The following is a 23,858-nucleotide window of genomic DNA, read 5'->3' as shown; positions in this document are numbered from 1 at the left end:
AAGAGGCACCTTTTAAAAGTGATCTCTTTATTGAGCAAGGGGAGAGCAACTGGCCCTATCCATCCCCAGCACAGCATCCCTCCAGTGGCTGTTGCTGGTGTTTATCTTATGTTTCTTTCTAGATTGTGAGCCCTTTGGGGACAGGGAGCCATTTTATTTATTTATATCTCTGTAAACTGCTTTGGGAACTTTTGTTGCAGAGAGGTATATAAATATCCGTTGTATTCGTAGCCTGAATCTGCTTCCTTGTCGTTTCCACCCACTGCTTCCAATCCTGCCCATAGAAGCAACAGAGAACAAGTCTGCTCCTTCTTCTGGGTGACAGCCCTACAGATATTTGAAGATGGCTATATCATTTCGCCACATAGTCTTCTCTTCTTCCTTGCTGGGCTAGTCTACTTTGCAGGGAAGTCCAGTTTTCTGCCTGCTCAACGTACCCCACTACAATAACAAAGATAAAGAACAGGGAATCACGGACAACAAGTCAATGAATACAAAACCAAACCCGTGAACAACCTTGGACAGGTCGAAATGTGAAAAATGCAGAATACACATGTAAAGGGTGAAAAAAATACTCCAAGTATAATCTGACCCACAAACCACAAAAGGCATCAACAATACAGAGATACTGTAAATACAGACAATGTGGGCTAATGAAAAGCTCCACAAAATAAAAGATGTTGTTCTTGACAGAAGCTGACGTAATGCTTGTAGTGCCAAATTGCTTGAAGTAGATCCTCATAGGTGAGAGATAATAGTCCTGAACAAGAAACTTGACAGACTTCCTAGGCAAAGGTCAGTTATGAGATAGTCTTCATCAGAAGTACCATAATCTTCTTTCCGGAAAAGCCTTGCCTCTTAGAGCAGCACAGAAACAAGTGCCTGCTAGAGCATGCTAATCTCCTTGGTAAACTGCACATCAACATACCCAGCTTCTTCAACCATCCTACATAGGACTTGGCTTCTTCCCAGCTCCTCAACATCTTGGTTGCCCTCCTCTGAACTGAAATGCCATAATCCATTCTACTATTCCCACCTCATTCTGCTTGCAGAGAAAACTCCTAGCTTCCCCTCTGGCAACAGCATTATTTATATGACTTTCCCCCTGCTGTGGATTCTCTTATGCCTGATGAGGATAAAGCTCATGCTGAAGCTTTTGCCACACTCTGAGCACAGATAGGGTTTCTCTCCTGTGTGGTTCCGCTTGTGCTTGATAAGGAGCGAGCTACAACTAAAGCCCTTGCCACACTCTTTGCACTTATACGGCTTCTCCCCCGTGTGGGTCCTCCTATGGTCAGTGAGGTTCGAGAGTCGAGTGAAAGTTTTTCCGCAGTCTGCGCATTTATGAGGTTTCTCTTCCACATGGATTCTCTTGTGTGCATTGAAATTTGATCTCCCACTGAAGCACTTCTCACATTCCAGGCATTTATACGGCTTCTCTCCTGTGTGGGTTCTCTTATGGTCGGCCAAACTCGCGTGGCGACTGTAGCATTTCCCGCAGTCTGTGCATTTGTACGGCTTCTCTCCTGTGTGTATCCTCGCATGGGTATTGAAACTTGATCTGTCGCAGAAGCCTTTCTCACATTCAGGGCACTTATAGGGTTTCTCTCCCGTGTGGATTCTCTCATGCTCTACAAGGTGTGCGCGCCGTCGGAAACTTTTCCCACATTCCAAGCATGGGTATGGTTTTTCACCAGTGTGAATTTTTTTGTGAGTGATTAGGTGTGAGTGCTGACCAAAGCACCTCCCACAGTCTAAACATTTGTACTTTTTCTCTACTGGGTGGGACCGTTCTTGCACAATAAGATCAGAGCTCTGTCTAAAGCTTTCTCCCCATTCCACTGGGATCATTTCTCCAAACCCTCTGGAAATTTCTTGCGGCACAGCCATTCCTGGGAGTTCCTCATAGGTTCCCTGAGCACGTATGAAGAGGTCTCCTTCTTTTTCTGGTTGGCTTCCTTGCTGGCTGTCAAGGGCATCATCCTGATCAGGACTGGGGGAAATGACCTTTTCTGGTCTTCCTGCCAACATCCTGTCTGGTTCCTGTTCTGTTGATTTTTTGTGCTGAGTTTCCTCATTCTCATATACCATCTCATCACCTTCTGGGGGGAAAAAAGGAGAGACTCTTAAACTAAGGGTTCTCAAACTTGGTTTCCCAGATGTTGTTTGACTACAACTCCCATCATCCACAGCCACAATGCCATTTATTATTTCTATTTATTTATTTATTTGATTTGTATACCGCCCTTCCAAAAATGGCTCAGGGCAGTTTACATGAAAACAAAACTAAAATCAATTAACTATTAAAATCAAAAACTGTAAAAACAACATAAAACCATTATTAAAACAGTTTTTAAAACCCTGGAAAACCAGGCTGAACCTTACGGTTTAAAAACAGTTTAAAAACTCTGGAAGGCCAGGCCAAACAGATAGGTCTTAAGGGCTCTCCTGAAGGCCAATAATGAGCTCAGATTACGGATTTCTGCTAGGAGTGCATTCCACAGCCCAGGAGCAGCTACAGAGAAGGCCCGCCTCTGAGTTGCCTCTGAACAGCTTATTATTTGGGGAGGAGACATGTTGGTGGCAACTGGAGACGAACCTCCTCAGATGATGTTAATGTGCGGAGGGGATCATGCAGAAGAAGGCGCTCACTAAGACAACTCGGACCTAAGCCTTCTGCTGGGGATAATGGAAGCCACAGTCCGACAACATCTGGAATTCAAGTTTGAGAGCCTCTGCCTTAAACTATCATTTGCCCATTTAGACACCACCACAATCATCTGTTTGTTTATTGTATCGTACCAACCATGTTATGTATCAGGGCTGAGTAGGCTTAAGTCTTCTGGAAGCTACTTTTTTTCAGAAACTTGGGAGCTACCCACACAAAATATTGGCCTGGGGAGTAGCCAGACATAAAATAGCAGCTTGGGGAGGCCGCACCAGTGTCAAAAGGGCAGCTTGTGCAGAAACCAACAGCAACAGAATTAAATATTTTAACATCAAAGCTCCTGAATTCCAGGAGTATGTTGCTGCAGGACAGGAGAGACGCAAGAAAGAGTGCTCAGTGGGGGAAGAAGCTGGAGAGAAATTAAGGGGAAAGAAAGTAAAAGCAACCCTGAACACCTGAAGAGAGATTTTTAAAATGCCACACCCACAACCCCACTCAGGCAGCCAATCAGATTTGAAGCACTGGCTGGGAGGGAAGGGAAGAGAGCTGATTTTGTTGCAGCAAGCATGAATCGTCTTTGTTGCTAAGCAGGGTCCACCCTGGTTTGCATTTGAATGGGAGACTACATGTGTGAGCATTGTAAAATATCCCCCTTAGGGGGATGGGGCCGCTCTGGGAAGAACATCTGCATGCAGAAGGTCCCAAGTCCCATGCCCCACCACCCCCTGGCCATCTCCAAGATAGGGCTGAGAGCTGGCTTAAACCTTGGAGAAGCCACTGCCCATAGCTTATTATTTGGGGAGGAGAGCTGGACTTGTGGAAGCAAGCATGACTTGTCCTCTTTGCAAATCAGGGTCTGCCCTGGTTGTATATGAATGGGAGACTATAAGTGTGAGCACTGTAAGATATTCCCCTCAGGGGATGGGGCTGCTCTGGGAAGAGCAGAAGGTTCCAAGTTCCCTCCCTGACATCTCCAAGATAGGGCTGAGAGAGATTCCTGCCTGCAACCTTGGAGTCTGTGTCGACAATACTGAGCTAGATAGACCGATGGTCTGACTCAGTATACGGCAGCTTCCTATGTTCCAAAGGAAGAAGAAATCTTTGAATGTACAGGATAATAACTGTAGCATTCCAAATGCGTTCCTTCTAGTCCCATTTGCAAAAAAGACAGGAGGGGAAGGGAAAGGTGGGAGGCAGCCCTCTGCATTGTTCATCTTAGTGAGAAGCAAAGAGAGAGGGAGTTTTTAAAACTTCAAACAGATAATACAAGTATTATCTGGATCCCAAAAGGATGCAGTTCGTAAAAAAGAATGTATTGTATGTGTGAGTAACATTAATCATGTTCTGTGAATGTATGTTTAACTTAACAGAAATATGAAAATATATGGTCTAGATGTTTCAGCTTCTGCCTTCTTCAATTGATCAGTGTTATTGGGATGATACAGTACTGTACCTTTCCAAAAACATCAAATTAGCTAAAGAAGGCAGAATATACAGTATCTATCTTTATATTTCTCTTAGGCACACCCATCGCGAATCCCACGTGTGGCAGCTCTTGCGAGAGTTCATGAGCAAGCTGCCGGCAGGGGAAGAAAAAAGTGGAGAAACAAAACAGTGGCGGGGAGGAGACAAAATGGCAGCGGGGGTTGGATAGGATAAAACAGCGATGGGGGGCAGGCAGGGGGAGAAAACAGCAAGGGCGGCAGGTGGGGCAAGAAAATGGCGGTGGGGGCGGGCTGGAGGGCAGGTGAGGGAAAGCGGCAGTGGGCGGGCTGGGAAAGAAATCAGCAGCGGCAGCAAGCGGGGGAAACTAGAGGCACAGATGCTCTGCGCCTGGCCCAGCCAGTATATATTAAAGAGCTACTGGGCCTCACTGGTTCAAATCTGACTTGGCATAATGGTCTGACTTGGTATATCAGCTCGGTATATCAGACTCAGTATATCAGAATCAGCTTCTTATGAGTCTATGGAAGGCGAGGGGAGGGGAGGGAAGGCGAGGGGAGCCCAAAGGCCTGGACAGCTACTTCTGGCAAGCCAGGTTGCTTCTAGTAGTTCCCAAGCTACCTACCTCCTGCCCCTGTTGTAGATGGCTCTTTTCATAGGACAGGTCCCTGTCCTGAAGGGCTTAGAATCTAAACAAATAGACCCAAGGCCAGCACAAGACTAACACCGCACTTGCACAAACATGTGGCACTAGCCAGATACACATCAGCAGCTTGCACTCCAGACTCAAGTTGTGCGAGCACCAACCTGTTTGTGCATGGGCGGGAAGGTGGCACGATGTCTCCTGCCCTGAAACCTCTTCACCATAGGCTTCCCAGAACACTTCTGTTGCACAAGAGTGCAGCTTTGAACATCTCCATGGCTTTGTGCAGCGACGCGACTGTCTTGCACGAGCGCAACGTAATTTGTCGCACAAGCACAAATAGGTTGGTGCTAGCAAAACACAAAACTATATGTGGACAAAACTATATATGGACAGAACTATATATGGACAAGTTACATCCCCATGGTAGTGGCTACAAGTATCTCCATATTTATATGTGAGAATCTAAGCATTCATTTTTATTATTTATTTATTTATTTATTAACATATTTTTATGAGGCCCAAAACTTACGTCTCTAGGCGGTTTACAACAAAATAAAAACAGCAAGTAAAACATTAGCTAAAACAAAAAGTTTAAAACATTACAATTAAAAAATTGTAAAATAATATTTTAAAACAGCATTAAAACCATTAAAACAATATTAATTGGGTGATGGCTGAAGGCTTATCTCAGTGCCAGGTTTAGTCCAAATTACTTATCAAGCATAGTACAGAAATGATCTGTGCAAATGTCAGTTTCCGACTTTTAGATATGTGCCTTTAACAATCAGAACTTAAACGCCTTAGCAATTTCAAAATCGCTTCTACCAAACTTCTGCCCTAACATGTTATCAAAAAGTCATCATTCTGGTTAGTCTGGGTGGTGGTCACAGGAGACCACAGAGGAAGATGGAGGCAGGAATGAACAGGGGAAGAAGATGCTGCTGTTGCAGTTGCTGTGGGCCACCTCCAGCCTCAAAGGCAGGATGCCTCTGAGTACCAGTTGCGGGGGAGTAACAGCAGGAGAAAGGGCAGGCCCTCAACTCCTTTCCTGTAGACTTCCAGCGGCATCCGGTGGGCCACTGTGCGAAACAGGATGCTGGACTAGATGGGCCTCCTTGGGCCTGATCCAGCAGGGCTGTTCTTATGTTCTTAAATTCTTTGGGTATGAGAGGACTGAGGAGTTGTGCCAAAAGTGTCATGGGGGGAAATTACTAGTTTTGTAGAGGGATTTGAAAGAAAAGGGGTGTCATCATGAGAACATTATGGAAGGCAGTTCCAGACATAAGCAGTAGAAGGCAGTGGAGAAAAAGTAGCTGTTGGCACACAGATTTGCACTTGTCTTGGCCTCTTTCTGGCTGCCTTTCTGCCTCTTGCCTTGCTTCGCCTCGACATTAAACCCAGGTGTGCAGGCTCATATCCTCCAGGTTGGCAACCTGGCAAACAGCAGCATGCTCACCTGGGGTTGATGCTGAGGCAAGAGACAGAAAGGCAGCCAGGACAGGGTGAGATGAGTGCAAATGAGCCACAACTATGGCTTGTTTTCCACCCCCCGCCCCACTGTACAGGCCACCGCTTATAGAAGGCATCCTTACCCAATGAGGTGGCATCCCAGTCATTCTCCTGTTTGAGCTCTCCAAAGAGTGGCCTCTGCCAGAGACTTGTCTCAGCCATCTCCACCTCAGGGAAATTAACAACGATCTCCTTGAACGTCTGAAAAAACAATGTGCGTCTCAGGAAGCAAACATGAGGATAAATTCAACAGGTAAGGGTCCATTTTCTACCCCCCTCTTTAAACTTTTGTTGCCCACTCCGCACTCTGAGGAACCCCTGAACAAGCCAGCACCCCAAATCTTAACTGTGATCCCCCCCTCATTTCTTTTACTGGTGGGAGGGGGCAGGAAATGACCAGCTGCAGCACTCAGCTATTTAGCAAAGCCAAATACCCAACAAGTTAGTAGCCTTCTAAATATGTTTAATAACCTGCTTATACAACCAGAAAAAGTTGCTTAATTAGGAATACAATTTTAGATTATGAGCTCCCATGGAACAAGGAACCATATATTTCATTTATTCTGCATATAAACTGCTTTGAGAAGTGGATCTCTGTTTTCACCTGTAAAATGTTGGAGGGCATGGGCTTGGCTCATAGGAACATAGGAAGCTGCCATATACTGAGTCAGACCATTGGTCCATCTAGTTCAGGATTGCCTACACAGACTGGCAGTGGCTTCTCCAAGGTTGCAGGCAGGAGTCTCTCTCAGCCCTATCTTGCAGATGCCAGGGAGGGAACTTGGAATCTTCTGCATTCAAGCATACATATGCTCTTCCCAGAGTGGCCCCATCCCCTAAAGGGAATATCTCATAGTGCTCACCCATGTAGTCTCCCATTCATATGCAACCAGGGTGGACCCTGCTTAGCAAAGGGGACAAGTCAAGCTTGCTACCACAAGACCAGCTCCTTCTCCTCTCTTTGGGGAATCTGCTCCTCTGCTTTGGGAAACTGGAATCATGTGCTCTGCATGGATTGTATAACCAGTTTTCCATTTGTGGCACGTTTGTAGACAGAATTGTACTCCGTGCCTGCCAAATTGCTTGGCTGTATCCCTACACCCTGTACACCACACCTCCCATGTTACCTGACCACACCTCCTACACATTCACTAGCATGTCTCTACTTTCATTGGGGAAATGTTGGAAGGTAACAAATAAATTTGCTTCTGTGACAAACGCAGACCTCCATCATCTTGAAGTGAGATCATCACTCCACATAGACCCTCCCTTCACCAATTCCCTAATCTTATCTGACACAGGAGATAGGGACACTTTTCATCTCACACCCCAGAGGGGAGGAAATTGGAATGCTCTTTGAACTATGGACAGGTGTGAGACCCACAATTGCCTGGGCCCAGCTCACCCCCTAAAGCTAGAGGACAAAGGCCTGGCCAGTGTTCACCCTTTTCCACCTGCAAATGGGTGCTCCAAGGGAGAAGCTGTAGAGATTAACACTCTCTCAGCCAAGGACCTGCCTACTGATAGACTAAGATAAAACTCTGTGCTAGTCAGTTAGATAATGCTTTTGTATTTCTTTTGAATTCCTGTGTGCCTTTCTTTATTTACAGTTATTCAACTTATTCCCCCCCACCCCCCCAGTTCCTTATTCTGTGTGCAACCCTTGTTTCTAATAATGTTCATATACTTAGAAGTGGCTTGTCTGGTTTAACAGGTTCTGGAGGGTTACTTGCAAAACTCTTCCCCATGTGCTTTGTAAGGTCATTTACTACAGTTGAGATGTTTTCAGAATAATATCTTGTTGTCTAGAGCTGGGTTGTGTGGACTCTGGCTGTACAATGCCTGTAAGTCCCAAGCCAGACAGTTATAGGTTGTTGGAGCTGTGTCTCAGCTGGGTCAGTGGCTTTAGATCAATCTTCAACAGGTGGCAGCCTACCTTGAAGGAGCGGCGTGCTCCTAGAGACTGGGATCATAGCAATCTCTCTACTGAGGGTAGATCCCAGGAAAGCCTAGAGTCACCCCCATTTTGTCACATCTTCAGACGCAGGATAGTTGGTATAGGTAATTAAGCTAGTGGATTCCTTCCATCTTTACAACCACGAAGGAACAGCGGTTGTGTTTTTTTGCACTGTGAAAGCCAGTTAAATATGTTCAGCAGAATCAAGAGACAAGGTTTTACCTGGTCTGTACCATTTAAGGCTGCAGGAGGGGAGCTCTCTCTTTTTTGAGAGAGAGAGAGAGAGAGAGAGAGAGAGAGAGAGAGAGATGCAACTCCGTCCACATTGAAGGAAGAAATCTACACTGGAATCCTAGTTTTATATATGCAGTGACTTTTTTTTTTAAAGGGTGAGTATTCAAATATACAACCTGCTACCTGCGGCCTGAAGTGGTACAATCCAGGAAGAGCTGTATCATTTTACTCTGCTGAATGTATTAAAATGGCCGAGATAAAAGCCAATGCTCCATAGTTATGGAACAAACTCACCCCATATAGGAACTACCTGTATCAAACATTCTCACCGGCTCCTCCTGTTTCTCATCCTCTTGCTGCTTCAGCAGGAAATCCTCGGCCAGGGCCACTGCTTGGGAGCAGGTCTCCGGACTGTGCCGCCTTACCCAGCTCTGCATTTCCTGAGGCAGGACAGTCAGGAACTGCTCCAGGATCACCAGCGACAGAATCTGCTCCTTGGTGTGTGTCTCTGGCCTCAGCCACCGATGGCAAAATTCCCAGAGTCTTCTGAAGGTGACCCGGGGCCCGTCTGCTTCCTGGTAGCAGAACTGCCGGAAGTGTTGCTGTGGGGTATCTGAGCTCACAGCCTCCCTGTCCACGTTCTCTTCTTTGACTTCTCCGGAGCCTCTTTTGTTGTGTGGCAACAGGTTGGCATCAGTCCGCTGGGATTCCATACATAAGCCTGGTGGGAACGGAGCCATCTTCTCTCCGTCAGGATGCTGGTTGGGGTCAGCTCCATCTCCAAAGGAGGACAGAAGAGCCTGACATTTGTCCCTTGGCCTGAACTGCAGAAGCTGAGAGTTGGTCCCATCTGACGGAGGGGACTCCAGAGCTTTCACAAACCCCTGGAATTTGGCTTCCCAGCACTGCTGCAACTGTTGATTTGACTCCTGCTTAACCTGCTGAGGTGCGGTTCTTTCCCAGAATTCCCTAGTACTTCCGGCTTGGCTGTCACAAGGATTTATTCCCACTTCCTTCTCTGGTTCAGGGCTTTTGTCCAGCCCCTCCACAACCTTCACTGGGGAATCCAGTGCTAACTCATTGCCCCTATCTGCTGCCATTTTCCCTCCTTGGGGCAAGGGCCTCTGGAATAGGTCCTGCCAATTATTTCCACAGAACTGGCAAATCTTTCAATGGGACATGTCAAAATACCAGTGACTCCAGAAAAGCAGTTGGTTGACAGGCAAAATTGTGAATTCCTGACTGAGAGAGAAAAAGAGATTGAGATTGAGATTGAGATAGAGAGAGAGAGAGAGAGAGAGAGAGAGAGAGAGAGAGAGAGAGAGAGAGAGAGAGAGAGGAATTAGCCACAGCTTCTCCCTCAAGAAAAAGGAACGACCATCAACAAAAACCACAGGACATCTAGCAGGGCCAGCCCAATCCAATGGGCAGTGCAGATGGACACCTCCAGATGTTCTTGAACTGCAACTCCCATCATCCCCAGCCAACCCCCAGTGGCTGGGGATGATGGGAGTTGTAGTTCAATGACATCTGCCCAGCCCTTGCCTAGGGGCATGATCGTTGCTTCAGTTTCAAATCCTATTACATAGCTGTTGACATTTTGCCAATAAAAATAGGGACATGCCTCTGAACGTATAGAGGGGGTGTGGCCAAGCAGCCTGGAGATGTGACGTACAATTCTGACTCCTAGCATGCCACAAAGGGAAAGGAGGTAATAAAGTACATGCAGCGAATCCTTTATTCCAGATGACCAGAGCGGATGAGCCAAGCCCATACCCTCCAGTATTTTACAGACAAAAACAGAAATAGACTGGTAACACCCAGTTCTCATACCAAACGGTTACACATCACTGAAGACTAGAGTTCACCCTCTAGCTGTTGTGCCTTTGTGTTGCACACCCACTTGCATGCAGGTGCATTACGAACACGATGTATCCACCCACCCACTTGGAGATATAATTCCTAGAGACTCTGGGGAGGGAGCTGAATCCTGAAGAATGGCAATTCTGGCAACTTGCATGAAAAAAACCAAAGGCCAAAGCCAAAATTGTGACAGTGATTTACCTGTATATTTGTTATATATGTTCTGTATATTTCTCCATTTATAATTTTGTATAATTGTCCATTTAACAGAGCCACCTAATGGCACAGTGGGGAAATGACTTGACTAGCAAGCACGAGGTTGCCAGTTTGAATCCCTGCTGGTACGTTTTCCAGACTATGGGAAACACCTATATTGGGCAGCAGCGATATAGGAAAGATGCCGAAAGGCATCATCTCATACTGTACGGGAGATGGCAATGTTAAACTTCTCCTGTATTCTGCCAAAGAAAACCACAGGGCTCTGTAATTGTCAGGAATCAGCAACGACTCGATGGAACACTTTACCTTTTACCATTTAACTAAATGGAATGCATGTTCTTCCATCAGCCTCTGCCTCCATCTCCCTCCCTTTCTTCCAGTGCCTTTCCTCGATAGAATTCAAGACTGTAAACCCCATGGGGCAGGGAACCTTTCCTCTTATATTCTGTAAACCTCCATGCACATTCACATATTATAAAAATTCAGAACAATAATACTTAACATGACTTGCATTTGGGGTGTATACAAATATGTTAAATAAATAAATAAAAATATTCACTAGAGCAAGGGATGGGGCCATAGCTACGTGACAGAGCATCTGCTTTGCATGCAGAAAGTCCCAGGTTTGATCTGTGAGATCTTCAGGAAGGACTGGGAAAGACTCCTACCTGAAGCTTTGGAGAGCTGGATGGACCAACGGTCTGACTCGGCTTCCTATATTCCCAACCTCGGCTCCCTGGATGTTGTTGGGCTACAGTTCTCATTATCCCCATGTCTGGAGAGTTGTAGTCCAACAATATCTGGGGACCTAAGGTTGGGAACCCCTGCCCTAGATGCATTAGGACCCCACTCGAGAGATGTAGGCTCTTGAGACCTTGGCAGGCTAGGGCAGAAGTTGAGCTCTGAACAACTTTAGCAACCCATTAACCACACGGTAACAGGAGATCCTACAGGGCTGCACAGCTTCAGCCCTCCAGCTGTGCTGGACTACAACTCCCATCATCCCAACCCACAGTGGCCAATAGTCTGCGATGATGGGAGTTGTAGTCCAAGAACAGCTGGAGGGCTGAAGCTGTGAGAAAACTAGGGACAGCGACTCACCAGGTGTAGGTTCCTGAAAGCAGGGACAGTTCCTAGAAAAAAGAGACAGAGCAGAGGATGATGCTTTTGAGCAGGGAATCAGGGTGGCCAATCCAAGGATCCTCAGCTCCTGTTTGACTACAGCTCCCATCTTCCCCAGCCGTTTACTGTGGCTGGGGATTATGGAAGTTGTAGTCCTGCAACCGCTGGAAAGCCTCAGGTTGGCCACCCTTGCTCTAGGTTTCAAAATTTTTACAGCTTCCCTTACAGCTTCGAACGGAACATGGGCGCAGTGGTGGCAGCAACAGTGAGAAAAAAACGAAAAAGAAAACGGGAGGCGGGGCAGGTCTGGAAAAGAGATGGAGGACATGTCTGCATTAGAGGCGTCTCTTTGTTGGGGGAATATATGTTTCCCCGCCCCGGCCCCCCCTTATGGACTGGCGGCTGGCCACCTCCACCTCCTGCCTCTTGACTTTCCTTTCCTGCCCGCTCCTCCGGAACCCCGTCTCCCCTCCACCCGGGGGCTCTTTTCCATTCACCTGGTTCTTTCCCAGGAGGTCCCGATCCTGCTTCCCCCCAACCACCATCGCCCTCCTCCGACGCGCCCCGCGTGGGAAATTCAAACGCCACTTTCCCGAAGAAGGCGGAGCAGGAAGTGATTCGCTCTCCATCTTACTACCTCGCTCACTTCCTAACGTTCAGGCCTGGTCTAGGAATCCGGAGCTGCTCCGCTTTGGGTCCCTTCCTTGGGAGTCTCTCGACCAAGAACGATCCAGATGGTCCTGGACCTGTCTAGGTGTTCCCCTCCTCCATCTGCAATGTATGTATGTGTGTACAGTTCTATATCAATACAAGAGAGAATCATATTTTCCCTTCAATTCTCAATCTCTATTGCTGGCAGCTGATAGAACATTAATGAAAGTTAAAAGGGTGCCAGTGCCACTGAGCATATGCAGAGTGTGCTCCCTTTTAGCATCAGTATCTGCTGATGCTGGTCAGCATCTTCCACCACTACAGGGTTCTTGTGCTTCTAGCAGAGACATTTTTTGTACAACTGCCAGTGATTTCCTTGTTTGCCAGACAGATTAGTGGGCTTGCGAGAGAATGGATCATGGACCAGGAAATAGAACACTAAATCATTACACTAAATAATTATTTATTATTTATTTATTTAACATATTTTCAATACCTCAAAACTCTGGGCAGTTATTTTATTATTCATTAATATGAATAACATTCACAAAATATGAATAGTATTATTCATTAATATGAATAATATTCATAATATATATATTATTATGAATATTATTATATATTAAAGGCCCCTGTGAGGCCAAAGCTGTTGCCCACAAATGAGGCTGCCTGCTGGGCCGCTGTATGAGTCATAGCTCTGGCCTTACCTCTTGACAATCAGCTTCTGCTCAGGGTAGGTATGTCACTCTTCTATGGAGTGGGATCAAGCCATTCAGTCACTCCTGATGCAGGATAAGTTCTCTTCCCACCCTCCAAGGACTGTTTGATGCATCTCTGAATCACTGCTCTGGCCTTACCTCCTTCCAGGCAGCAGTGCAGCCTCTGGAATTCCGCTACACGTGAAGCATCTAACTAACAATGCTAAATGAGTTTTTTTTAAAAACCCAACACCCTAACAGTGTAACAACTTGGGTGTTTCCAGCTGTTTGAAATAGAGCATTGATAATGGACTTTGAAACATGTTTGCTCCATTTGGGAAGATCTGTCATTTATTTTATTCTGTTTTATGAAATAAAGTGGTCTAAGAAACTTGCTTGAAGAACAGAAGTATGTGTATATCATTGCCACTATATTGTCATCTTAACAGCAAGTAGATGTTGAGAGGAGAGGAGAGCTGGTCTTGTGGAAGCAAGCATGACTTGTCCCCATAGCTAAGCAGGGTCTGCCCTGGTTGCATCTGAATGGGAGACTTGATGTGTGGGCACTGGAAGATATTCCCCTCAGGGGATGAAGCCGCTCTGGGAAGAGCAGAAGGTTCCAAGTTCCCTTCCTGGCTTCTCCAAGGTAGGGCTGAGAGAGATTCCTGCCTGCAACCTTGGAGAAGCCGCTGCCAGCCTGTGAAGACAATACTGAGCTAGACAGACAAATGGTCTGACTCAGTATTTGGCAGTTTCCTATGTTCCTATGTTTTAGGAACATAGGAAACTGCTTTTAACCGAGTCAGACCATTGGTCCATCTAGCTCAATATTGCCTACACAGACTGGCAGCAGCTTCTCCATGGCTGCAGGCAGGAATCTCTCTCAGCCCTATATTTGGAACTGGAAAAGGAACCAGGCTTGAGGGTCATAGAGGCTGGAACCCTGCTTGTTTGTTACATTTAGATCCCTCCCTTCTTCCATCATGGAGCTCATGATGGCATTTATTCTTTCTTTATTTGCATTTCTACCCTGCTTTTCTTCCAAGGGGCCCAGAGTAGTGTACATGGTTATGTTTATCCTCACAACAACCCTGTGAGGTAGGTTAGGCTGAGGGATAAGTTACTGGCCCATATTCACCCTGTGAGTTTCATGGCTGAATGGGGATCTGAACTTGAGTCTCCCCAGTTCTACTCCTATCACTACACCATGAGCTACTTTCTCTTAAAGAAGAAAAGTGCTGAGGGAAGGGGGATCTTTGGACAAAGGAGGAAAAGACCAGACTCTATTTTAGTTAGTTTTGGTCAAAGTCACAGGAAATCTGTTGAGGCTTTGGCAAAAGACAGAAAAAAGGCTCTTGGGCTAAAATGGTTTGACTTGTTCTTATTAATTTGTGTGGTCTGGAGAGTGAAACCAGCTGGGCCTGTAAGGAAGATCATGTGGGTACCTCAGGGAGAGAGTCTGAGGTGGGCTTTTTCGCATAGAAAAAATAAGGCGCAGAGGGTCTCTCCGGGGAAGGGGGCTCCTGAGAACATGTACAGCAGAGCTGAGGTGTCTGCATTGAAAAAGGTCAGTCGCCCCCCTGTCACAGTTCAAAGATACTCGGATCCTCAGCTCCCCGCTCAGAGACACAGGGGGGGCACTAGCGCAGCTGTAGGCCCAGTACTCACCGCACAGCTTCCCCAAGGCAAAAACCCCTCCCTCCAGATCAGGCCTGCTCAACTTAGCCCCCCCCAGCTGTTTTTGGACTACAACTCCCATAATTCTCAGCCACAGCAGCCAATAGCCAGGGATTATGGGAATTGTAGGCCAACATCTGCAGGAGGGCCGAAGTTGAGCAGGCCTGCTCCAGATCGAAGTCAATATCGCCCTTTCCCCTCACAGGTTTTCTGGCGACCCCCAGAGACCAATCTCCCTCACCTCCCACAGTGACTTCCCAGCAATGTCTGCCTGCTGTGAATCCCTCACGTCCCAGCACACAAGGCAAAGAGTTGTCAAAGGTCTCAGGATTGTCAGGCAGATCTTGAGCTTTGTGATCCTATTTCAAGCTTTTACAATCCTCAGACAAGATGAGTTTTGGATGAGCCATGTCTGGATCCAGAGAAACATTTGCTGTCGTGGGGAGAGGGAGAGGAGAGGAGAAAGGAAGTCAGCTGAAAAATGGATGGGTGTCAGATGCTTAATTCCTAGGTACTTAACTGAACCACTGTGGCTGGTTCAGGCCCATTTCAGATTGTAGCTTCAGTTAACATAGGAAGCTGCCATATACTGAGTCAGACCATTTGTCCACCAAGCTCTGTACTGTCTTCACAGACTGGCAGCAGCTTCTCCAAGGTTGCAGGCCGGAGTCTCTCTCAGCCCTATCTTGGAGAAGCCAGGCAGGGAACTTGGAACCCTCTACATGCAAGCATACAGATGCTCTACCCAGATATGTGTATATTCAGGATTGTCTCTACTCTAGTTTGCAGGACCCAGGGCAATAATTTATCTCCCTCCCTGCCTGCCCTCACCCCCAGCACTTTGAATAAGGCTCGGGACCTTACTAAGTTGGGTAGATTCAGATGAGGCTAGGTAGCCTGTTAGATACTCCGTCCCATGCTGTTTAGGGCTTTGCAGGTGACGACCAGCCCCTTGAATTGTACCTGGAAATAAACTGGTAGCCAGACCAGATGGAACAAATCAGAACTAATATGTTCCAGGCCAGATGCCCCTGACACAAGGTTGGCCGCCACATTCTGCAGCCACTGTAGTTTCTTCCAAGTGCTTTTTAAGGACAGCCCCACACTGAATGCATTGCAGTCAGCCAAGCCAGGCTGTGACCAAGCCATCTGCTCTGCTGGGCTGGGTGGGGTGAGGGGTTACAGGGATACTGGGTGGGTTGGAGGGAGGCCACACAGCCATGCAGTTAATCAAAATTTACACGTTTACTACCACGTTTCTTTGTAGGTCTGTATTGGCTCAATTGGATACTTCACAGCCCAGATCTCTGAGACCATCTCTGTGCCTCTTGACTTTGTGTGTGATGGGAGTGGATGGAAGTCCTTGGAACCCACCCAGGTGGTATGGGGCCCATAGAGGGCAAACTGCTGGGGGTCCCCTGAAACCTGGGGTCATCCCTGCCTTGATTAGATCTCAGTATTTACCTTTCTGCAGCAAAAGTCCAGATACCAGAGTGTCTAGGGAAGCAAGGAGAACAGAGATTAAGCGTCATATCATTGTGCTATAAAAAATCTCGTAACAAAATTCCTGCTTACTTTTCTCCACTAGCTGGGCTGGCATTCTGTTGTGCAGTATATCAGCCAACAACATCAATTAACAAAATATCCTCAGGGTAAAGGTAAAGTAAAGTGTGCCATCAGGTCACTCCTGGCAACCACAGAGCCCTGTGGTTTTTCTTTGGTAGAATACAGGAGGCGTTTACCATTGCCATCTCCTTTCAGCATCTTCCTATATTACTGCTGCCTGAAATAGGTGTTTTCCATAGTCTGGGAAATATACCAGTGGGGATTTGAACCAGCAACCTCTGGCTTGCTAGGCAAGTCATTTCCCTGCCGCACCATTAGGTGACTTATCCTTAGGGACACAATGACAAAAAATTCTTGAGCTTTAAATATACAATATCCAACATTCAACATGCAAAAGAAACCTTAATTTAGCGGATATACAAAATCATGAGTACTAAACCAAATAACAGATGAACTGTTTGCCAATGATTAACTGCTGGCCAGACGTGTTTCAACCCTCCCTTGGTCTTCATTAGTCATCCATTAGAGCAGGCATCCCCAAACTGCGGCCCTCCAGATGTTGCTGAACTACAACTCCCAGCATTCCTAGCCACAATTTATTGTGGCTGGGTATGGTGGGAGTTGTAGTTCAGCAACATCTGGAGGGCCGCAGTTTGAGGATGCCTGCATTAGAGAAATCCACAAGTCAGAATTCACAACGTTGCGCAACTCCACAACTCCTGGTCCTCACACATACTGTCACTCTTCATGATTGGTTTCATAATGGCAGAAACATGGATATCCCATCCAGTGCTACCTAATAAAAGATATGTCTTCCTTTCAGTCTCTTGGCCTTATAAGTGCCTTATATTATCCAGACAGAGGGAGCCAGTACAGCTGTAGCAATAATGAATCATTCTTCACAGAGATGTGAAGAAAGGCATACAAACGACTTTTGAAAACACCCCGTTTCATCAGGTTTTTAGTTTATGATGTTTTAAAGTTTTATTTATGGTAATGTTAATCTTTTATACTATTTTTAGGTTTTAGCTGATGTTTATTTAAATTGTAAACTGCTCTTAGATTTAATATAGGGCAGTATATGAATGTGTTACATACATACATATGGTAGAACCAGCTGGTTATGGTGGGGAAAGGAGTATTGGGCCAGATGCACTCCTTGGTCTGATCCAGCAGGGGTCTTATGTTCCTAGTGGTCTGCCAAGGCTTTTTCATGGGCTTCCCCTTACTGTGAGTTCTGTTAAATTGGTTCTTCTGTACTATGATTATTATATTTTCCAGCTGGAAAATAGGAAGCTCCCATTTACCGAGTCAAACCATTGGTCCATCTAGCTCAGTATTGACTACACAGACTGGCAGCAGTTTCTCCTTACAGGCAGGAGTGTCTCTCAGCTCTATTTTGGAGATGTCAGGGAGGGAACTAGAAACCATCTGCTCTTCCCAGAGTGGCTCCATCCCCTGAGGGGAACATCCTACAGTGCTCTCACTTCTAGTCTCCCATTCAAATGCAACCAGGGCAGACCCTGATTAGCAAAGGGGACAAGTCATGCTTGCTACCACAAGACCAGCTCTCTTCACTGGTGCCTGGTCACAGCAGTAGCAGCAGCAGCAGCAGCATGTACAGGAGGCTCCTGCCTTATGGAGCAGTGGTAAGCAAAAGGTGGCTTTTTCCTGAACTGTCGGGGTGCTGATGGAAGTTAATGTGGATCTTCTGTGTGCACAGCAGAATAACCTGGAATAATAACCTGGAATAACGTGGAATAATCTGAATAACCTGGAATAATCTGTTGACTGAGTCAATCACCTCATTATGAGGTTGTTCCAAATAACAGAGATCCTGAGGACAGGACTAGGGCTGCATTGTGCTTTTCACTCTTGTGTAAAGGTAAAGTGTGCTGTCGAGTTGGTGTTGACTCCTGGCGACCACAGACTCATGTGTTTTTCTTTGGTAGAATACAGGAGGGGTTTACCATTGCCTCCTCCCGTGCAGTATGAGATGATGCCTTTCAGCACCTTCCTATATCACTGCTGCCCGATATAGGTGTTTTCCATAGCCTGGGAAACATACCAGCAGAGATTTGAACTGGCAGCCTCTGGCTTGCTAGTCAAGCCATTTCCCCGCTGCACCACTGTACCTTGTATTAAATTTCTCCACAGACTTAGTCGTACAAACTTAATCTCTGCAACAGCCTGGGATTGCAGTGCACCCACTGCAGCCCCTGGAAAATCTACGGCCTGAGGCAATAGCCTCATTTTAAGGCTGGTCTTGATGAGGCCATTCCAAATGAGAAGAGTTCTGAGGAGTAGGGCTGCCTTGTGCTTTTGAGCTTCGTGCATCCTATATTGAGCTTTCCCATATATTGTTCCACATATTTTTAACAGAGGTGCACCTAGGTAATTTTGGAGCCTGGACCTAAAGGCCTTTGGAGTCCCCCTCCAAGCAAGTTAAGCATCATCCCCCTACGCACACACATACACATCCCGTGACACAAGCAGTATTTTTTAACACATGGGTTCTTGAGGGCACAAACAGCAACTGAACTCACAAGATGTAAGAATATAAAACAGGTAAAAGGTAAAGTGTGCCGTCAAGTCGATTTCGACTCCTGGCTCCCACAGAGCCCTATTTTTTTCTTATTGCCTCCTCCCGCGCAGTATGAGATGATGCCTTTCAGCATCTTCCTATATCACTGCTGCCCGATAGAGTATCAGCGGGGATTCAAACTGGCAATCTTCTGCTTGTTAGTCAAGCATTTTCTGGCTGTGCCATTAGGTGGCTAATATAAAACAGGTATATTTATGCGAATATGCATTAGCAAAAACATTTCAACAGGCAACTGAACATATTCCCATCCCACATATTTCTTTTCCCACTCCCCGCTCTGCCTCTAAATCAGAAACCATGCTCAGCTGCCTGGCGCAAAGCAGGCTGGCGGTGTGGTGTGGCCACCACACCACCCGGGACAGACTGAAGAGGATTTGGGGGCCCGGTCCTAGTAACACTTACAAGTAGGTCCTGGCTTTCCTTTTCTGTGTCTGCATGGTGTGTCAGAATTTTCTTTCTCTTCCTCCTCAGAAACTTTAGGCGGCTGCTGATCTGATTCTGAAGAAAAAAAACACATTCAGGTTTGGTTCATTAAAAAAACAAAAATGGCATAGTATATTTACAGATCAAAACTAAAAGAGAGACAGACAGATTGAACATGCTGCTCACTCTTTGAGCTCTGCCTCACCTTCCAGTGCAAGTTTCGGGGGGGGGGGGGTGTTTCCCAACTCCCTGTGAATCTCTGTGACCAGTCTCTGTGGCTCTGTGAGCCAGTGTGGTGTAATGGCTAGAGTGCTGGACTAGGATCGGGGAGACCTGAGTTCAAATCCCCATTCAGCCATGATACTTGCTGGTTGACTCTGGGCCAGTCACTTCTCTCTCAGCCTAGCCTACTTCACAGGGTTGTTGTGAAAGAAAAACTTAAGTATGTAGTACACCGCTCTGGGCTCCTTGGAGGTAGAGCAGGATATAAATGTAATAATAATAATATTATTGGCAATTTGGGGCCCAGAGTTCCCAAATCAGCAGCTTTGGTGATTTTGCAAATTGGACATGATGCAAAAGCATCTTGTAGTGGGGAGTCTCCTGGTGGTGTGGATGTATGATTTGGGGTGGCAGAAAGCCTTTTTGAGGGGCTAGGAACATAGGAAGCTGCCATATACTGAGTCAGACCATTGGCCCATCTAGCTTAGTATTGTCTACACACAGACTGGCAGTGACATCTCCAATGTTGCAGGCAGGAGTCTCTCTCAGCCCTATCTTGGAGATGTTGTCAGGGAGGGAACTTGGAATCTTCTGTATGCAAGCAGGCAGGTGCTCTTCGCAGAGTGGCCCCATCCCCTGAGGGGAGTATATTACAGGGCTCACATGCAGTCTCCCATTCATATGCATCCAGGTTGGACCCTGCTTAGCTAGGGGGACAAGTCATGCTTGCTACCAAAAGACCAGCTCTCCTCCCTTAAGGCAGCTGTGCACACTGTCTGTTTCTTATTTCTTTATAAAATCTATTGGGAATTAGTGTTGTGGGGGCAGAGTGCTTGATGCATTCTTGCACACAGTGTGTTGGGACAGACACACTGCTGGGGTGTCTCCTTGGAGACATTCTCCTGGTGCTGTGGGTGTGCCATTTGGTGTCGCCCATGGTCTATATTTTGTAAAAGTCCCTGTTCCTTTTTCCTCAGTGTTGCCTGGGGTCATAATGTCTTAAAGCAAGTTGTGCAAAAACAGACTTTTGGGTTAGACAGAATACTTGTACATCTTGAAGGGGACTTTCTTCTAGTCATAGAGGTGTATGATGTGAGGCAGTTCAAAGTTTATGGGTGGAGAGCTGCTCTTGTGGTAGCAAGCATGAATTGCCCCCTTTGTTAAGCAGGGTCTGCCCTGGTTTGCATTCAAATGGGAGACTACATGTGAGTACTAGAAGATATTCCCCTTAGGGGTTGGGGCTGCTCTGGGAAGAGCACCTGCCTGCTTGCATGCAGAAGGTTGCTCCAAGATAGGGCCGAGAGAAACTCCTGCCTGCAACCTTGGAGAAGTTGCTGCTAGTCTGTGTAGACAATACAGACCTAGATGGACCAATGGCCTGACTCAGTATATGGCAGGTGCCTATGTTTAATTTGGAGTTATGTGAACAGGGAACATCACTTCCTTATGCAGAATCCACATACAGCTGTGTCAAGGAGGGAACCAGGAAGGATCTAATTCTCCAACCAAATTCACAATAATCCCTACCTTATACTCTTCAGAAGCCTCCTCCTAAGGAATGACGGTGTGCTTTTCATGTTCCTTGGATTTCTCACACACCACACAGATGGGGCTTTCATGGTCTTTACAGAAGAGTTCCAGGGGCTCTTGGTGTTTCTCACAATCTCTCTCCTCTCCTTCCTCCCGGTTTCCTCCCTGAAGACTTAATTTCTTGGTTATTTCCACAAAACCTTTCAGTTGCAGATTTGGGATGAAATTCCTTTTCTGAACAGTTTCTCTGCACTGAGGGCAGGATGCTTCCGTGTTTGACTCCCCCCAGCACTGGGTCAGGCAGGCTTGGCAGAAATTGTGCCCACACTCTAGAATGGTCACTGGATCTGTGAAATACCAGCCAGATGGGACAAGTAGCTTCATTGTGGAAATCCTTCATGGGAGCCCCAGCTGCCATGGCTGCTTCACCCCGAAAAAAGAGCAACAGATTTTATTTACATTTTCAGTCAGTGAAGGGTGTGAAAGGCCTCTGGATCTCTGCTGCTATCAGCTCAAAGCATGCGGGAAGCTGTTCTGAAATACCTGATCTCTCCACATAATCTATAGGTCATGGTATAAGATGGACATCTTTCATGGTAGAACACTGACATCTAGTGGTCTGTGACACTATTTTGGAAAAGCCCACTCTCCCCACCCCACTTGAATTATTATTATTATTATTATTATTATTATTATCTCTCTTGTTTACACAGTCAGACAGGTGTTATTGACTGGTTTGTTTTATCCAGACATCGAGTCCCTCCCAAGGACCTGGGATGCCAGAATTTTATTGTCAATTGTTATAGATTATTAGATTGTTATAGATTATTATTATTATTATTATTATTACATTTATATCCCGCTCTTCCTCCAAGGAGCCCAGAGCGGTGTACTACTTCCTTGAGTTTCTCTTTCACAACAACCCTGTGAAGTAGGTTAGGCTGAGAGAGAAGTGACTGGCCCAGAGTCACCCAGCTAGTATTATGGCTGAATGGGAATTTGAACTCGGGTCTCCCCGGTCCTAGTCCAGCACTCTAACCACTACACCACACTGGCTCTCAACATGTGCCCTAGGCCTGGACCAGGACCAAGCCTGATCCTTACAGGTATAAGGGAGATTTCCATGTTTCTATGTCGCCTAGGACTACATTAGCTTTTTAAAAGCAGTTGCATCACATTGCTTCCTGAAGTTCAACTTGCGGTCCACACATGTGCTTCACTTGGCTTTTCCTGAGAATATGAGCCAGCGTGGTGTAGTGGTGAGAGTGCTGGACTAGGACCAGGGAGCCCCGAGTTCAAATCCCCATTCAGCCATGAGACTTGCTGGGTGACCGTCACTTCTCTCTCAGCCTAACCTACCTCACAGGGTTGTTGTGAGGAGAAACTTAAGTATCTAACACACCGCTCTGGGCTCCTTGGAGGAAGAGCGGGATATAACATGTAAAAATAAAATAATAATAATGAGTACATCTCACGGACACAAGTTTCTTTCCCGGACCCGGGTGTGCAGGCTGTTCCCCCAAAGTTCCTGCCCTGGACACTGGATGCCTGGCGCGGAAGAGGCTACAGAAAAATTGTCTGTGAGGTGGAACTCCTTGAAGCTACCCAGATGGCTGGGTGTGTCTGATGGCACCCAATGCAGTGTCTCAAAAGTCACCCACAAATTATGAGGGCATGAGAGCTTCCATGGAACTCTTGACCTATCGACGTTGGCGGGCGGGAGGTGGGGGAGAGGCTTGTTTGCCCTCTTCCAATATGACGGCACTGCACTGTATTGCCAGTATCCTCAACATAGTTGCCTGCCCGTTCTCTTTCAAGATGGCCACGCGCTGGCAGTGCCCGAACAAATGTCCGCCCCTCTGCCTTTTTCCAAGATGGCCGCACGGCATGCACTGCCAGTAACCTCCCCCGAATATATTTATGCCTGCCTGCCCTCTTCCAAAATGGCTACGCGGCACGCATTGTCTGTAGGGTAAACTTTGCCCTCTTCCAAGATGGCTGCGCTGCATCCTTTGGCAGCATAGCCACCTTGCTCTTGGGATTGAGAATAGGATTTTGCAGAGAGGCAGCGGCTACGAGGGAAAAGTAAGCGCAGCCAAGGCAAGGAAGTTATGTATGCAAACTCTGAGGCGCAAATGGCATTTTAACACACATTATATTTTCCACGTGTACACTTAAGAATGGAAAGTGAGGTAAACACGTGCGTTATACAGGTACATTCAACTAGAAACCTTGATTAACTGTGGACTCCGTCTCCAGGGTAGATCTGGTGGCGAAAATAGATTTGCATCTGTGTTATCTGTAAATCAGTTCAAAGTGGGAGAGAGACTATAAAAATATAAATATAAAAATATAAATGCAAAGTGGGAGAGAGATTGGTGTGTGCATCTAAGAATGAATCTGAGGGACAGAAATTGAGGGTGGAGAGAGAGGGTTGTAAAAGCATGCTAAATGTAAATATATGGGTGTGGCTTTCAAGCTTATGGCAAGCAGAAGGTAAGGTGAGCAGACACAAAGAAGGGAGCAGGCAAGCAGTTGCCCTTGCCCAGCCCAGGCAGGCAGCAGTGAGGTGGGGGCTCCCCAGCCGACCCAGGCAGGCAGCAGCTTCCCCAGGGGCCTCGGCCAAGAAGGGATTCAGACCACGGTGCTGCCTGCTGCTGAGTCCGACCCATCCTCCAGGGAGGCCAGTACTGTCAGCATGGTAGGCTTCTCCTACCCAACTGATGCGTGAGAGAAGCTGCCTATTGTCTGTTACAGTCAGATTGCTTGAACTGATTATTTTCAAATAATGGAGGCCTTTTAAAAGAAATTGAGAAGCCACATCC

The 23,858-nt window shown here is 46.6% G+C and overlaps 1 protein-coding gene across 8 annotated transcripts; it reads right to left on the bottom strand.

Annotated features, from left to right (window-relative positions):
* Window positions 1-558: 558 nt before the first annotated feature.
* LOC128342636 (zinc finger protein 436-like) lies at window positions 559-21,890 on the bottom strand. Of its 8 annotated transcripts, XM_053290223.1 has the most exons (6): window positions 21,031-21,890; window positions 19,261-19,356; window positions 16,152-16,184; window positions 8,787-9,699; window positions 6,350-6,467; window positions 559-2,102 (listed from the first exon to the last, which is right to left on the bottom strand). In XM_053290223.1, the coding sequence occupies exons 4-6, from the start codon at window positions 9,555-9,557 to the stop codon at window positions 1,090-1,092; spliced, it is 1,902 nt and encodes a 633-aa protein (XP_053146198.1). In that variant the 5' UTR covers window positions 9,558-9,699; window positions 16,152-16,184; window positions 19,261-19,356; window positions 21,031-21,890; the 3' UTR covers window positions 559-1,089. The 8 variants fall into 8 exon arrangements, with proteins under 8 accessions (XP_053146198.1, XP_053146201.1, XP_053146200.1 ...); XM_053290226.1 differs by lacking the exons at window positions 16,152-16,184; window positions 19,261-19,356; window positions 21,031-21,890 and adding exons at window positions 11,641-11,672; window positions 12,159-12,341; XM_053290225.1 differs by lacking the exons at window positions 16,152-16,184; window positions 19,261-19,356; window positions 21,031-21,890 and adding exons at window positions 11,641-11,672; window positions 12,159-12,341 and having other exon boundaries at window positions 8,787-9,695.
* Between the last annotated feature and the right edge of the window lie 1,968 nt (window positions 21,891-23,858).

Source organism: Hemicordylus capensis, chromosome 2 (assembly GCF_027244095.1).
Source record: "Hemicordylus capensis ecotype Gifberg chromosome 2, rHemCap1.1.pri, whole genome shotgun sequence".
NCBI lineage: Eukaryota > Metazoa > Chordata > Lepidosauria > Squamata > Cordylidae > Hemicordylus > Hemicordylus capensis.
Note: the sequence above shows the minus strand (reverse complement) of the source record. Positions and strands in the feature narration are given on the sequence as shown.